This window comes from Mauremys mutica, chromosome 10, assembly GCF_020497125.1.
Source record: "Mauremys mutica isolate MM-2020 ecotype Southern chromosome 10, ASM2049712v1, whole genome shotgun sequence".
NCBI lineage: Eukaryota > Metazoa > Chordata > Testudines > Geoemydidae > Mauremys > Mauremys mutica.
The window spans coordinates 57,397,829-57,415,278 of NC_059081.1; the positions used below are offsets into that span (position 1 = coordinate 57,397,829).

A 17,450-nucleotide genomic window follows, 5' to 3' on the forward strand; every position below is an offset into this window, starting at 1 on the left:
GGCTTTGTACTAAATAGTAATAAAACTGTGTTCAAACTCAGAAGTACTTTTAGATAAAGCATAGGCAGTCAACAACCACTTCTGCATAGAAGCTATTTCAAGCTTAAGTTTATTTCAAGTGTTCAAATAAGAAACATGGTCATAATACAAAATGACATTTACAAAGCTAACTGTACAAAATAAATAATGCTTGTTTTGACGACTGACACAGTCTATAATCTGCTCTGGAGAACTAAGTATAGATTTTACTTATTTTCCTGTTAAGGCAGAAAAGAAAGGATGGGTCAAAGCCTCCTGAAGAGTAATTCTTTTGGCAGGGTCATACTCTAACATTTTTTGAATGAGGTCAAACAGGTTCTCATGGTCCAAATCTTGACAAAGCATGAACTCCTAAAAAGAAGAGGAAAAGTCAGTTGAAACTTAATTTTTCTCTTTGTGGAAAGAAATCAACTCTTATCCATCAACTCTTACCTTGAGTGGTTTACAGCGTCTTGAAACATATCTACCAGCAGAACTATGTTCATCCCAGTCCAATTGGTTATGGTGGAAATACTTGCGCTTCCTGTAGATTAAGAATTGTTTGAGGCAATCACAAACCAATGTTCTGGAACAGTAATATCACCATAAACTCAACACACTTCTAGTCTCAAAAGGATTAGTTAAGTAATTACTAATTGCAAACCACCTGTAAGTTCCCATCCAATACTCTTAGTCTTAATGTTCAAAGTTTCATAATGTAAGTACTAACACTAAGATTTAAAGAGCAGAAGTTTATTATAGAGGAATGAAGGCACCAGACCAATCTAATCAATGTCATATCCTACCCCAACACATCAAAAGTCAGAGCACTCCAGAACAATATGGACAAGTGAAGCCAGCATATTTAACAGGTTTGACTCAGCTCATCAAGATCAATTATCCTTTGCAATGTATCAGTGCATAACTGACATTCTTTGACCTGTTTCAGTCTGAGGTGAGGTAAAACTGGACAATGGTCCAGAAGAGGAAGTTTTTGCTTTATAATTATGGAAACAATTTAATACTGTACTCAACTAAATCTGATTGTCCCTGTCAGTAAAGAAAGGACCAACCAGTACCTAGCTCAAGCACCTCCATGCCCCTTCCTCATTAACTGACCATGTCAGGATGAAAAGACCTGCCCTTGGGTTCCATTCCTGTATATTCCCTTAGTACATCATTTGCCAACTTTCACCCATGCAGAAAGCTGTAGCGCAGCAGAAGCAGCCTTTCTGTAGACCATCACTTCTGCACTCTGGAAGCAGAACTCACTGCAGCCAGTGATAAGAGGTTTGTTTTTGGGGGGGGGTTAGCTCAAGTTAATATTACGATGTTATGGTATCTATGCCCCATAGACACTTGTATGCATTTTCCCCAATCTCAGTAAAGCTGAATATTGCTATTCTCTGCTTTACTAAGCCATAACTCTGGATGATGTCTAGATTAACCAATACAGGAACTTCAAATGAAATTAAAAAAATTTAAAATTAAGTAAGTCTGAAACAATTATAAAGCAAACAGAGAGAGAAGAAAGGTTTGAGTATAATTACCTGGTTTTCTCTATCATATGAATTGGTAAAGGCCCCAATATTCTCTCCATCATTGCCAAATGCTCTTTACTATCATGTGTCTAAAGAAAGAAAGTGTTTAGCTTATTACCATCCCATAATCTGTTTAAAAGTCTATTCACAGAGATGCTAGGGTTTTTTTTCCCCCCTATTAAGTTAACAGCAGAAAAACCTGGGTTTTCACTGATCAGAAGCTTATTTGTATTTGTCAACTTCCACAAATCATTTACAGCTAAATGTTATCACTAAACTAAGCAACCCTTTCCTCACATTGGCAGATTAAGTTAAAAAATACCAGTTTCTGTACAAGAATTTGAGGTGGTCAAATAAAGTTTAATGGAAGCTATATGTTTTCATCTAAACTTATAAACATTCAGAGTCCTACTTAGCTCTGATATTAAAACACTTTTTAAGCAAGGCTAAAGTATTAAAAGCTACCTTCTCTCTCATAACAGCTTGTTCCCATTACAAGTAAATCCAGGAGACTGGCCTTTTTTGGGCCATGTATTTCTAAATACATTTCATTTTAAACAACTTCTGCATAGCTTGCTACAACATACAAGTTGTTAAAATAAAGCTTACAGTTGAAATAGATACATTACCTCAGTAAAGCTTTATACCTGCTGAGACTTGGACATCTCCAAGCAGTGTACCTAAACTACTGCAAGGGAAAGAACCATAAACTAAAAGGGCCACTGTTTCTCATTTTCAGTTTTAAAAAGTTTGTTACTGATTTAGGATCTTGAATCTATTTGCTGAAGACAACTTTTCTGATCCATTAAGTGACTGAAAACAAGCCAGTTTTTGCATTAAAGTAGCAAAAATATTTACTGCTTATGTATCAGAATACCACCAACATGGTTATTGATATGTGCCTACATAGGCAGGGAGAAGCTTCACAGTGAACAGGGGTCATTTCTGTGCAGCTGTACTTTCTCTTCATGTTCCCATTACAAAACAAAAGGACAAATACTTTTTATAGACATTCTGCTGATGGTCAGGAAATCCTTTTCCCCCATTCTCTTCCCCTCACTCTCCATATAAAGAATTTTCATAGTTACCTACCGGAAATACTGTGAATCCAAGGTAATACTCTATGAGAATACAGCCTATGCTCCAAACATCACAAGGTTGTGACCATCCCAGGGCTGTCAAAAATAAAAAATGTGCAAGATTCATACATATCCAAAAGCAATACCCATTTTAAGTGTATTAAACAGTTAACCTATTCCCAAGTGATGATGTAGACAGATTAATAAATTAAACTAAACAACTGATATTATACTATGATGACAACAAAAAGAGTTTTCTTTCCAGCAAGTAAATGGCCTGCAGAATAGAAATCCAGTATGAGTTTGCCAAAATATTAACTATCATCTTGTAAACACCACCAGTTATAGAAAAAGCAAACTGACCTCAAAAAATGCTGCATATCAGAGAATCACTACTTAGGGCAATAATGTGACAAAAGGGTACTTCAGAATTAATAAGCACTGCAGATGAGTAGAAATTTCTAAATAAGCTGGTTTGAAGTTAAAGTGTTTTCTGACCTAAAATAACTTCTGGAGCTCTGTAATGTCTTGTAGACACCAGAGTACTGTGATGTTCGTCATCATAGGTTGCACTTCCAAAGTCCACAATTTTGATGTCTGGATTTTTTAGCGTGCGTTCATCACGTTTCTAAAATGAAATATACAGCATTAAATGTATGAACAGAATAAGACCGAAAAATATGTTGTAGTGAGAACAATTTGAAACTATAGATTTACCAGTTTGGGGTTATACTCTTCTACATAGTCAGACTTCACAAATAAAATATTTTCAGGCTTCAGATCTGTATGAGTCAATTTGTTCACGTGTAAAACTGCAAGAGAAAATGAAAGTTATCAAACTATTTAAAGAATTGTAATTTCAACAACTGAAAAATATTAAACATACTTACAGTTTACAGATTTGCAAATCTGATATGCCATCTTCCTAATGTGGTCAAGCCGAAAAGGCAAAAAACTGTTCTCTTTGATAAAGTCATAGGTACTAAGTCCCAGTAATTCAAAAACAATGCAAACATGACCATGATGTTCAAACCATTCCAACATCTGTACACAGCGACTGTAAACAAAAAAACAATCCAGTAAAATGTACTGTAATAGACATACAGCAGATATGCAAGTGTTATGAATGCTGATACTGTATTCATAAAATGGCTGTATTTGACCTGAACAATGAGTATGCAGTTATAATCCCAGTATGTAGTAAAATTTGCCTGTATGAATGTATTGTTATAGCTTAACTGGGAGCTAGAACTAAATGGAAGGCAACAACAATTCCAGATAAGCAAACTCCCAGCTAACATCAGGGACAACCACATGTTTAAGCAAGCCTCCTCTGACAATGTATTTCAAATTTTCTATGGCATGTCAGTTGCCCTTTGAACTCTCTCAGAATTACATTGGACAAACCACATTTTTCTCAAATGTTTCAGCTATGTGCAATTGTTTTCAACTGCAGCATGTGTGTACGTGTAACACTTTGCAAATTCTGCCTTGCTGCGCCATTCCTGGATACAGCAACCACTGCACACTTCCAAGCTCCAGTTCAAAGTGACATAGGCCAGTGGTTCTCAACCAGGGGTCTGGGGCCTCCTGGGGGGCTGCAAATAAGTGAGAAAAGAACTGCAAGGTCTAAGCCAGGGTTGGGCAAACTTTGTGGCCCGAGAGCCACATCTGGAATAGAAATTGTATGGCAGGCCATGAATGGTCACAGAATTGGGGTTGGGGTGCAGGAGTGGGATCAGGGCTGGGGCAGAGGGTTGGGACACGGGGGGGGGAGGCTCAAGGGTGCAGGCTCTGGGCAGTGCTTACCTCAAGCGCCATGTCCCTTCGCTGTCTCCTACATGGAGGCACGGCCAGGTGACACTGGACACTGCCCCATCTGCAGGTGCCACCCTTGCAGCTCCCACTGGCCGCAGTTCCAGGCCAATGGGAGTTGACTGGGATAGCACTTGGAGAGGGGGCAGCATGCAGAATGGAACCCCCTGGCTGCCCCTACATGTAGGAGCTGGAGGGGGCCATGCTGCTGCTTCCAGGAGCCGCATGGAGCAGCCCCCAGCTGGAATAGGGAAAGCCCCAGCCTCCACTCCCCAGTAGGAGTTAGAGGGCTGGATTAAAATGGCTGGCAGGCCGTAGTTTGCCCACCTCTGGTCTAAGCATAAAAATCAGACCTGCTGAGGTAATCGTGGTTAGTAACAGGGGACTGCTATAAAAGACCTGGTCTGAGTCTGTGATAATCATGTGATTCCACTCTGAGCAAGATGGTGCTTGCTACAGACCAGGGAGGGGGATCAGAAGAGATCTCAGGTGCATTTCACTCAGCAACTCTAAACTAGTCAGTAGAGTTTACACAAATAGAAATAATTTTGTTGAGGACCAGAAGTATACATAATTAAACTGCAAGTAAAAACACGGTCCCCTACACCAAAGGATTTAAAATCTAGATTAATAATGAGATAGGACACTGGGAAAGATAATAAGCATGAAAGACATAGGAAGCAATTATCAGAATAAGGTTATTAGATTATTTAGGCAGTACAGTGTCAATGTTAGTATGTAATATTAAAATTACAATTATGATTTAAAGAAAGTCACAGGAATTTTAGAAAGTAGTCAAAGGAATGAAGAAATCTTAAAACCAAAGTATCTTCCATTCTAATTCTATACTTACAATGTGCTCTTGGGATCTGATGCATTTAAATGCTCCAATACCTGTATTTCTGAACGAGCTGCTTCACAGTATCTATCAACATTTTTTACTATTTTCACTGCTACGTGTCTACCTTCCCTGTAAAATAAAGTTTTTGAATGGTTATAGACAACTGCAGAACTATAACTATAGCATAACAACCATAACACCCTCCCATACGTTTCCTTTACAGCAGAATTCAACTGCAAAACTCCCCGTTAACTAGCAAATGATCACTACAAACATTAATTTAGTTTTAAGGATGAAAAGCACTATTTTTAAAAGAACCTTGTTTCATACAGACACAAAAAAACTTATCTAATCAATTTTTCCCCACTGCTTATTTGCATTCTAATGTGTTAAATATGCCCAATCATAAATTATGTTGCATCTGTGTTAGTTTGATTTTATCCTACCACTTTATTTTTATAGCCTTTGTTATGTACTAAAATAAAGTCATGTGGGTTCAACATGATAGCAAGTTACAGACTATATACATGTGTCTCTCTCTGTCCCATGTTAGTGTTGGATGAAAGTTTGATATACTAAGATGTGGTGTCTGTCAGTCATCTTAAAACTTGAGATAGTCAGACATTGGATTTACAGTTCTCTTCATTATCATAAGTGAGTAAAAAATTACATTCTGGAGTGAGATATTTGCACATGAATTATGTAACCAATAAGACTGTAGACTGGATTCCACAATGATAGATATAAACAGGTACTATTAATGCAGTCCATTAATTGGATGCAAATGTATGTATTCTTGATTTATCACGTGATTATATACAGGTAATCCAAATATTGGACTGCACCTTCATAAACAGTAACCTTGCAAAACTGTGTGATAGTTTACTCTATTTAAATCATGCTATTTATTGTTCTGTAGATAGGAGAGATACTCAGATGCGCATGAGCAACTCTCAATGACTCAAAATGGAAGTAACATACAGACAGCTGTAGCATAATTTGATACTCTAACTGGTGAAGGTTGAACTGTAGTTCCTCTGTATCAGTGCCATTATATATAAATAGAAAAGCAATTAGTATAAAGACAGTCAAGAAATAACTAACCTGAGAAAAACAAAATTTAAAGGGTCAAATAAAATTTGACTACATATTTACAAAATGGATTCACGTTTGTAGTAAACTAGGCCAGGCTGGCATTGACAAGAAAGTTACACTTATACGAAAAAATGACTTACGCCTTGTGATCTATGCACTCCACAACTTTTCCAAAAGCACCTTCGCCCAGAGTAGCAATAATTTCATCTAAAAGAGAAAAAAATCTCAATCAAAGAAGTAGTGATATTCTAATTATTCACAAAACTAAATTCTATCAATGCAGATTAATCTAGGCTGTGCCTCTTTAAAAGTGTAACTAAACATCTCTAAGCTAGAATATTTATTTTATTGAACAACTCTTCAAAACAGTTACTGCTATGTCATTCCAAATTTCATTAACTTCATTTACTATTTTGGAAAATCACTATCAATGTTTAATTTCTAGAGAAAAAGAAAAACAATCCCCCCACAAAATCAAAATAAAAAAAATTAAAAAAATCAAGAAAGAAAGAAAAGATTTCCAAAGCCCCTGAAATCTTATTCTAAAAGAAATTATTCTATCTGAAAAGTTAATAAATTTTGAAAAATATTCTATACATCTTGCACTTAGTACGTCTCCACTCTGACAGATCAGGTGACCCTCCTCATCATCCTCTACACTCCTGGATCTTTTCCTTCGGTGACTCTTCTGGAAACGGCATGTGGGCGGCACCAAGATCGTCCAGCCAATCAATATACCCGAGTGAATTCAGGGCAGAATACGAAATTCATTCAGCGGGGAGATATTCAGGCATTCAGATACGCGCCAGGCCACAAACGGTTGGCAGGAGCAATTTCAAATTCAGTCCCCAGAAATTCACAGGGCACATAGTTTATGTTACAGGAGAAAAACATGGCAAGGAACAGATTTTCAGATAAGATACTCAAAGTGGCAAGGCAACAAAAAATTACAACACAATTGTTTTTTCGTTTAAAAAAAATGGTTCACTTGAAGCACTGAAATTTATTTTAGGATTGCAGTGTCCTTGTTTGCAAGTCTAATGCTGTAAAACAGCAGGATTTAATATTTACTTGTCTATCTAAAATAGCCTTGTGGCCAAATTAGAATACCCAAGTTAAACAAACCTCAGTTTAAAGTATTCATCTGAATTAAACATTCTTCTTGAGTAATATTTCAGAATAAAAAAAAGTCACAAAAAGATAAAATCTACTCCAGGCTTCTTCAGTTAAAGAGTTATCATAAAAGTATAAACCATATTGTCTTCAACTGTTCTGTCAATTAAAGCTATGCACAACTACATTAAGAGATCAGACAGCATGCCCTGCCAGTGGATAGACAGCATGCATGTCAGATACTCAAAACCATACTGCACTTGTTTATCAGACATTGTGTTAATTAACAGTTGGGGGGAGAGGGGGAAGGAGGACTGACTGCACACATCTCTCCTTGTTATTTCAAAGACATTAAAGTTATTAAGTTTAACAAAGGCAAAATTTAAGTAATAGCTTGTACATAAATGCTTTGGATTTTGAGCAAGATGGAAATATGTACCTTACATGACGTATGAAGACTTACATTTTAAGATATATGAGGGGCAATACCGACGTTTTAGGTAATTATTAAATAAAGGTAATTAATCAGTGGTTATTATTCATTCATCAGTGGAATTCTATCTGATAAACAATTATACGCTCTAGGGTTTAGTGAGTATATCTGTGTGATATAGGAAACTTCTCATCCAAGAGAGGAAAAAAAATAATCTGTTGTGAATATTAGCAATAAGACCTTCCCGAACTCGCACACTTGACTGCTACTGCTCAGATGAGAAGTTATTTTCCTAAAATAAAACAATCACAAGTTTAAAAATTACTCATACCATTTGTGAATGATGATGTGAGGCACTGTGATATGTCTTGTGTTTTCTTTTATAACTACTCCTCCCACTATTGCCTGAAGACTTGCTACTGTGGTTGTGATAACCATTTTCATGATCTCTGTGATGGTGTCCATTTTCATACACTTGACTGTAATCACTTCTATATTCTTCAATGTAACGCCGGTCATGATGATCTCTTTCATTTAAGGACCTGGCTTCCGAATGATGACTAGAAATTAAAAACAAATGAATTCAACGGACATCAATTTTTTTCAAGTGGAACCATCAAGACAATTCTAACTGGAAAGCTTCGCTCTTTAAATACTTTAATTCTGCAAAATACTGCATCAAGAAAATACTAACAAAACAAGTTACAGATGATCTGCTTATGCACTTACTGAAATTTAAACTTAACAGTTCTTAAAACAAAGGCTTAGCAGTTTACTACTATTAAAAATCCAAAATGTATTTACCTATCAGACACTTTGGAGTGATTATGTTTGCAGCGCTTGTTCTCCCGTGCACTGCTGTGTGATCTCTTCTTTCTCTTATGGCTGCTACTGCACTTTCTGGGATCCCAACTTTCCTTTTCATCCCAATCAGGATACTCAGTTCGTTTGGAATGCCGCATCTGTCAGGGACAAGCCAATTCCCCCTTTAAATTACATCCCAAATATAATTACAATTTACCAATACAATGTAATATAAATTGCAGACTGATCTAAACTGCTAACAGAGATTAAAATAGTTTAGTCTTCCCAGTGAACTTTATGGTTTTGTAGAATTCTTTTTGCTCCACCCCCTAAATGAGTTTTTGGTCTCAAAAAAACAAGACATCTATAGAGAGATGTGGACCAACAATCTAACCTCTTATAGGAAATTCTATCAACTCAAATATTTTTACTCTAGCAGGGACCACTCATTCTTCAAATTCCACCCTCCATTAAATCAATTTTTGAGCAAAAAGTGTTTACCTCAACATCCAGCCAACATGCTTTTAAAAGCTAGCAACGTACTTCATGTATTTTAACAGATTTAAAAATTTTATTAAAGTTACTATTTAAAAAATGATATAATACACAGGTTAAGAAATGAGTGTGTGTCTATCTGGGTATAGTGCCTAGATTATCCACTAATACAAAGTTTGTTTTAAAAAAGTCACAACACACATTAGTACACAATTAGCAATAACCCAAATTTAAGTGAATAAATTTAACAATACAGTTAGTTTAGATATCAGAATCCAAATACTCTGACACATCATTCATGAAAAGTTATTTAGAGAGCTAGTTGATTGTGGAAAGCAAATATAGCAATGAGTGAAGATATGCATACTTCCATCTTTTCATGTTCTCTGTATGTATAAATATCTCCTGTGTGTTCCATTCTATGCATCCAAAGAAGTGAGCTGTAGCTCACCAAAGCTTATGCTGAAATAAATTTGTTAGTCTCTAAGGTGCCACAAGTACTCCTATTCTTTTTGCGGATTGCCCCTCAGTAATTAAGAATTTAGGGTAGGTTGTACATTTAGAAAATACAATCCACGAGGAAAGTATTGCAAACCTTCCTCCTCCTATTACACCTACCAGTCAAGCCGCTACCAAAATACACTGTGAACTGTTTAAATGTACTCAGTCTGATTAAATTTATTGCAAAGGGGAAGAGTAGGAAATGAAAAAATATCACTCAAAGCTTCTCTCCTAGGCCACCTTTCAGCCATAAACCAATTCAAGTTCCTAACACACACTCCTGCCACACAAATAAAATAAATATGAACCTGACACCTTGTATCCCCATTTAGAGATTTCGCAGTGCCTGCAACGCTAGCAATCCTGCTGCCCTTGTATTTTCAGGCGCTCTCTAATGCATTAGTCTGATGAGTCGGGGAGGGAAAACAACATTGCCGTTCACTCTAGACTGGGGCGCTTCAGCTAATCCTTCCCATGGGCGCTCAGCATCGGCCTTTCTTACTGAGAGACCCCGTAGCTCTCCACGAACGAGGCAGGGACTGGCCGAGCTGGCCACTGCGGGCACCTCGCTACACGTGTTAAGCCTCTTCCAGGTTTGCGGAGTCACTAATGTCCCAATAGGTTTGCAGCCCATCGTCCGTGACCTGCAGCTCTTTCCCCCCCACGCCCCGAATACCAGAGGCAGCTAAACCCCTTAGGGCGAGGCAGGCACATGCCCTGGCCCCGCGAGGCCGCGGCCTGCGCCTCTCCCCACGGGACCAGCCGCAGCCATTTTCTCGCCGTCCGGCGCAGACAGACACAACATGGCGGCGGGGGGGGGGGCTCCTACCCGGATTAACGCATTTAACGGCCGCCACAACCCCAGCGGAGCCTTCACGGGGTAGGGCGGCTCCAGGCGGCGGAACCAGGGTCCTACCCGCACCCCCCACAGGGAACAACAACCCCCCCCCCGCTGCCCCCTCCAACCCGTGCGGGGACAATACCCCGGGCTTCAAGCAGGGCCAGGGCCGGCGATATCTGCCCGTCCCCCGCTAGACTAGGGCAGGAAACGACACCCCCACCACAGACACACGGGCGGGGGGCAACGCCCCCCAACTCCCCTTTACCTCACCGCCAACCAGCGACTCACCGCTCCGGCTAGTGCCGCTGCTACTTCAGGGGGGGTCTGCTGCTGCTGAGCCGCCGAGTCCGCCCTACACACACAAAATGGTGCCGCCGACTGCTAGAACCTTCTGGAGCGGGGAAACGCGTCACACAGGGGTGCGCATGCGCAGGTCCGTTCGGCTGTTCTGCGGGGCGGGAGGGAGATAGGCGCGCGCGCCCGCAAGTCCCGGAGAAAAGCGCGTCCTCGTGACTGATTGTACTTGCGCGGTGCGCTTAGTGACGTCAGGGGTGTTGGTGCTGCAGGGGGACGGTCTCGGTTTCTATGGCTGCCCCGCCACATGGCCCATGTCTTTCTCAGCCAGGCCCTGCCAGTGCTTCCAGGGAACACCGCCAGAGAGGGGGGCCGGGGGCCGGACGGGGTCATGGGGTTCAATCCCTCCTTAGCGCCCCTGCCGAGGGGTTAACAGGGGATGAACTACTTACCTGTGAAGTACTTATGGTAACCACTCTGTCCCACCTTGTATTTAGCTGAAGCAGCAAAGAATCCTGTGGCACCTTATAGACTAATAGACGTTTTGCAGCATGAGCTTTCGTGGGTGAATACCCACTTCTTCAGATGCAAGTCTTGCATCTGAAGAAGTGGGTATTCACCCACGAAAGCTCATGCTGCAAAACGTCTGTTAGTCTATAAGGTGCCACAGGATTCTTTGCTGCTTCTACAGAACCAGACTAACACGGCTACCCCTCTGATACTTGTATTTAGCTGTCACTCTGGGCATGGCTACACAGCAGCAGAAAACCTGTGGCTGGCCAGGTCAGGTGATTTTGGGTTGAGGGGCTATAAAATTGCAGTGAATGTGCTCAGGCTGGACCCCAGCTACTCTGGACTCCTGTGGGAAGGGAATAAGGATGTCTCAGATCCTGGCTGCAGGCCAATCCCAATACCTACACTGCTGTTTTAGCCCAGTGGGCCCGACCTTTTATTGCAGTTTGGACATACTCTGAAAGCCTTTCCTAGAAGAAGACCTCTGTGTAGCTCAAAAGCTGGTCTTCTCTCACCAACAGAAGTTGGGCCAATAAAAGATATTACCTCAGCCACCTTTTCTTTCTAATATCCTAGGACAGGGGTCGGCAACCTTTCGGAAGCAGTGTGCCGAGTCTTCATTTATTCACTCTAGTTTAAGGTTTCGTGTGCCACTAATACATTTTAACGTTTTTAGAAGGGCTCTTTCTATAAGTTTATAATATATAACTAAACTATTGTATGTAAAGTAAACAAGGTTTTAAAAATGTTTAAGAAGCTTCATTTAAAATTAAATTAAAATGCAAAGCCCCCCAGACCGGTGGCCAGGACCCAGGCAGTGTGAGTGCCACTGAAAATCAGCTCGTGTGCTGCCTTCGGCACACGTGCCATAGGTTGCCTACCTCTATCCTAGGACCAACGTGGCTACCTCACCACTCCAAACAACTTTTGAAAAGATACAGCAGCAATTCAGTGGTATTGTAGCAACACTGCAAACAATGTGCTTTTAAGAATAGATATGTGACTTATGTCTTGGTTTGAAATGAAGCTTGTGATACTGGATTTTAACATTATATGTTTTTTAGTTTTACTGTAGCTCTGGGTAGCCATGATGCACTGCACTATTCATGTTAATAGTGTCTGGCACCTTAGGAAAATTTTCATCCTTCTGTCCTGCTGGTAGTGTGGCAGGCAAACATGCAATCACTTGCTTTCATCTTCTCCTGCTGTTGCCATTGGTTACTACGGACAGAGGTAGAAGATACAAGTAGGGTTGCCATTTGCCAACTTTCTAATCACACAAAACTGAACACCCCTGCCCTACCCCAATCTCTGAGGCCCCACACAAGCCCTGTCCCTTCTCAGAAGGCCACACCCACCACTCACTCCATCCCCCTCCCTCCATCCCTCACTCTTCCCTACCCTCACTCACTTTCAGTGGGTTGGTGCAGGGGGTTGAGGTGTGGGAGGGGGTATGGGCTCTGGGCTGCAGGTGTGGGCTCGGATAGGGCCAGAGATGAGGGGTTTGGGGTGTGAGAGGGGACTCTGGGCTGGGGCAGGGTGCGGGGGGGGGGGGGTTGAGAGCTCCAGCTGGGAGTGGGACTGGGGATGAGGGGTTTGCAGTGCGGGAGGGGGCTCTGGGCTGTGATAGGGGGTTGGGTGCGGGGTCTCAGCGATGCTTACCGCGGCTCCGAGGAAGTGGCCGCCAGGTCCCTGCAGCCTCTAGGCACATGGGCAGCCAGGCAGCTCTGCATGGTGTGCGCTGCCTTCGCACCCACAGACACCCCCCCTGCAGCTCCCATTGGTCACAGTTCCCAATCAATGGGAGCTGCGGAGCTGGTATTCAGGGTGGGTGCAGTGTGTGGAGCCTCCCAGTCCCTGGCCAACCCAGCACCTAGGGGCCGCAGGGACCTGGAAGCAGGAGCAGCGCGGAGCCAGGGCAGGTAGGGAGCCCGGGCCTCTGCTGCGCCATCAACTGGACTTTTAACAGCCCAGTCGGCGGGGCTGATGGGAGCCGCCAGAGTCCCTTTTCGACTGGGCGTTCTAGTCAAAAACTGGATGCCTGGCAACCCTAGATACAAGCAATGCAGAGCAAATATAACCCAGGCTTTGAGCTGTGAAAAGGAATGAGGAATATATGGCAACATCAATAAGCTAATAAGCAGAATCAGAAGCCCCAGGAAGTGAGAAAGCAGCCACCATAGGACAGGCACAACATAATTTCACTGTACAGCCTCCCCATCTCACAAGTTTGACCCAAGAAACTGTTTTTCTTCTGTAGATAAATATAGCTTTACTATCTAGTGCAACTAGGGATTTGTTATTTCCATTAGCATGAAAGCATTAATTTGCAGATGGACTTGGTTAATTGACAGTGGGCCCAATTCAACCCTGGTGTAAACTGTATTGAATTTAACTGGATGCAGCTCTATTGAATCAGGGCTGAATTTGGTCCATTGTTTTATTGCAGGAATTTATACCAACTCCACTGCCGCACCCTGTGTTGGAATATTTAAATAGCATGCCTCAAAGATAATGATATGTAAGCAGCTTTCCTGTACTGTCAAATGAGAGGACTGAAATGCTGAATCTTTCACCATTTCCATTTGGAATAATGATTTTAATTAATTAGTCTATATGAACAAATAATTTAATGTCAGTTACACCCCTACTTTTTCTGGTGTTTTGAAACAGTCTAAATTCTAACTGTTATTGCTAACCCCTTACATGTGACACTGACCACATCAAAGTAAATCTCCATTAGAAACTCCTGTCAGCCTGCACTCCTATTGAGATTCAGCACTGACAAGCAGCTCTAAAGCAGCATGAGTATCTAAACACGTTTAAACACACTACCTCCTTTCCAACCTGCAAATTGGCTGGTTTTAAGCCTCTTATACTTTCTCACACAACAAATGTATTGTCTGTTCTTAGGGACAAAATAATAATACTTTGATACATAGGGAATGCATTTGATTTATGGGTCTCAATGCTTTACAACTCAACCTGTATTATCCCCATTTTACTGAGAGGGATACAGATGCATGGGAATTGAGTGACCTACCTAAGGTTACAGAGCAAGTCTGTCACAGGGTTGGGAATAGAACTCAGAAATCTCTTGAAACCCAATTTCCCAAATTAACCATTTGTGAATACTCTCTTCATATTCAAAGCACTCCACAAACATTAATTATTCCTAAAACTAATTTCAACAATGGAAAGAGGCATCAGAGCAGATTTTACATAATTCAAAGAATCACATAAAATCATCATCTTCCCCTTCGAAAGTAGAACAGTGCATGATCCAAACAGGTCATCTGTATTTGATGGGGATTTGCATGGGAAGTGTATTCAGTGCCAGTGATAAGACACTGAGGTGGAAAGCAGTAAGTCAGAAGGGAGATGAAAAACAGCTGTTTGGACCTTTACAATTATGAGCTCCTTAGTAATTTGTTTGTATATGGCTTCTTGGGACAAGCAATCTATTGTTTTTCTTATACTGGTCATTTCTTTCCCTCTCTTTTTGATGACTTTAGGATAATAAGGTTGCATTAAGAAAAAAGTACCTTAGTCCCACAGTCAGGGGTCATTGGAGATGCAGCGCACTGCTACTTCACAGAATGCTCATAGAGATACCTACCCTAGACCAGCAAGACTGACTTTTATGGAGCATCAGGACAGTTAGTTGCTATGCTTGTTACTACAAGTATTACAGGACACTCATCAATACATCTGGCTCAGGGCTGGGTCCCACCTGAGCAAAAACTGAAGCATACCAAATTAAGTGAGATTCTTTTTGGGATTCTGGCAAGTAGGAACTGAGGATAGTATCAGCAAGTTTATTTTACTTTCAAGCAAGGGCTTACGAGGAGAAAGAGAAGGGGCACAAAATAATTTTAAGGCTGCACTCTTTACAAATGGAGGCTCCTGGGCTTCACTTGTCAGAGGGTTCCTTTCTGTCATCGTCATTACATTGCCCTAGGTCACTGTAGCTCTTATCCCACAACACACTGCTTTCTACTAGGCCCATCTTCCCTCTGCCCCTATTACTTGTGGAGTAACAGGAGGAAAAGGAAGTTATGAATGCATGGTCATCTAGTATTCTTGAACAGTAGCTGTGCAGAGACATGAACATTTATACTACCTGTGACAGAATGTACCTGTATCCACACCCCACATCCTATTGTAATAATCTTTGCACAAAGCATACCTTGTATAGAATCATTTCCTGGTCATTATCATCCTGACAAAATGTGTAGCAACATTGCATGTAAAGTCATGAGATTCCACTGTAATGTGTTATTAATTCATGTTCCAAACTGAGGTTGGCAAACAGGTCTGTCTCAAACACAGGAATGTGTGCTCTGCTTAATTTGCATTTAAGCAGTAAACAGAGTCATCAAACAGGAAGGGAAACAAAGGGCACTCAAACAGGTGAGGAAAAAGTAGCCACGAACATTGTGCCCTATATTCTTTGTCTCCTTAATCTCAGCTGGAAATGTTTTTCAAGAGGGGGACTGACACTCTAAAAAAGAAAGACAAACACCCTAAGATATCCCCTCTCTCTCTCTGCCCATCAATTCACAGCACCCAAAGGAATAAAGGAAGTAGATATTGGACTGGAGAAGGAGTCCTGACCTAAGAAGTTTGATCAGTAAGACTGCTGAAAACATGTGGTGAGAAATTTTGCTTTAATCAGATATAGTGAGTTCAGGTAGGCACCAGTGGCATTTTAACTTTATTTCTTTGTAACCATTTCTGACTTTTATGCCTCATTACTTGTACTCACTTAAAATCTCTCTGTGTAGTTAATAAATTTGTTTTATCTAATCCAGTGTGTGTAAACTGAAGTGTCTGGGAAACTCCATTTAGGATGGCAAGTTATGTGCATATTAGTGCTGTTAAAAGCAAATAATGGACTGTTTATAAACTTGCATTATCCAGGAGAAGCCTGGACAATGTAGGACATAGAGTCTTCCCCCACTCCCAGAAATGTAAGACTTGGAGTATATTGGGGTCACCCTCCAGTATAGCCACAGCTGGTAAGAGCCAAGTTATGGCTGGCCGGCTGCAGCATGCATACTGACATAGCTGGGAGTGACTTGCATTCTGGAGGCTGTTAGTGAGCACTCCAGGCTGGAGCCTACTGCAGTGAGGCATTATAAAGGACTGGGGTGACAGTGACTCATTAGTCTGGATTGTACACTAGAAAAAAATCACACTATCATGTTCAGTATCAGAGGGGTAGCCGTGTTAGTCTGGATCTGTAAAAGCAGCATGCGACGAAGTGGGTATTCACCCACGAAAGCTCATGCTCCAAAACGTCTGTTAGTCTATAAGGTGCCACAAGACTCTTTGCTGCTTTTACTATCATGTTCGGTACTACCAGTATTGTGCTAGATGTATTAAGGGCTGTGCAGGAGGAGAGAGAATGCTGTAACTGCACTTCAGATGGAAAGCAAGTTCTTGGTATGCCCCACTACTAGACATGCCTTCTTTGGTACACAGTTGCAATGGATGGCATAGATTTATTATATATTAGTTAAGGACAGACCCAGGTGATGCAAAACAGGTCACACTTTCCTATTACAAGACTAAAGTCTGATTTTTGGACTGGCTGTGAATTGTCAGCTAAACTACTTATACATTTTTCTATTGAACAAATGTTACTTGCATGTATTCATCTAACAATTGAAGTAGTTACTTCAATTTTCAGCGGTAATAGTGGAGGGAGGAGCAGTTATTTATAATCTTACTGTTAGGTAGATTGGAGAAGTTAGCAGACTTCAACACAGCAGGAGAAATGAAAGGCAGGGCTTCTCTGTGCAGAACCTTTAACCCACAAGCCAAAAATCTGAGAGTGCTTCCACCTAGAAGAAAGGTACATAATGTACCAGTTTTTCAAAGAATTGTTACAGTAGGTTAGGATTTAATGGGAAAGCTTCAGAAGAATAGCAATATGACATTTTGGTCAAAGATTTTAACTAGGGCTGTCAAGCAAGTAAACAAATGAATCGTGTGATTAAACAAATTAATTGCGATTAATCACACTTAAACAATAATAGAATACCATTTGTTTAAATATTTT

General features: G+C 40.9%; 1 protein-coding gene across 1 annotated transcript; it reads right to left on the bottom strand.

Moving 5' to 3' along the window:
- Positions 1-79: 79 nt before the first annotated feature.
- On the bottom strand, positions 80-11,018 carry CLK1 (CDC like kinase 1). The gene is made up of 13 exons (XM_045032336.1): positions 10,865-11,018; positions 8,740-8,897; positions 8,267-8,495; positions 6,987-7,077; positions 6,530-6,596; positions 5,307-5,423; positions 3,529-3,695; positions 3,356-3,450; positions 3,137-3,266; positions 2,652-2,734; positions 1,569-1,648; positions 472-562; positions 80-390 (listed from the first exon to the last, which is right to left on the bottom strand). Exons 2-13 carry the CDS (start codon positions 8,895-8,897, stop codon positions 250-252), a joined length of 1,449 nt encoding a protein of 482 aa, XP_044888271.1. The 5' UTR covers positions 10,865-11,018; the 3' UTR covers positions 80-249.
- Positions 11,019-17,450: the final 6,432 nt, after the last annotated feature.

What these genes read in the sequence shown, in the direction of transcription:
- CLK1 (XM_045032336.1), bottom strand. Translation starts at nt 8,897, where the DNA reads ATGCGGCATTCCAAACGAACTGAGTATCCTGATTGGGATGAAAAGGAA. An exon ending in CACTCCAAAGTGTCTGATAG is followed by an intron (nt 8,496 to 8,739) that starts GTAAATACATTT and finishes TTTAATTTCTAG; the next exon opens with TCATCATTCGGAAGCCAGGT. An exon ending in CACATCATCATTCACAAATG is followed by an intron (nt 7,078 to 8,266) that starts GTATGAGTAATT and finishes TGCCGTTTCCAG; the next exon opens with AAGAGTCACCGAAGGAAAAG.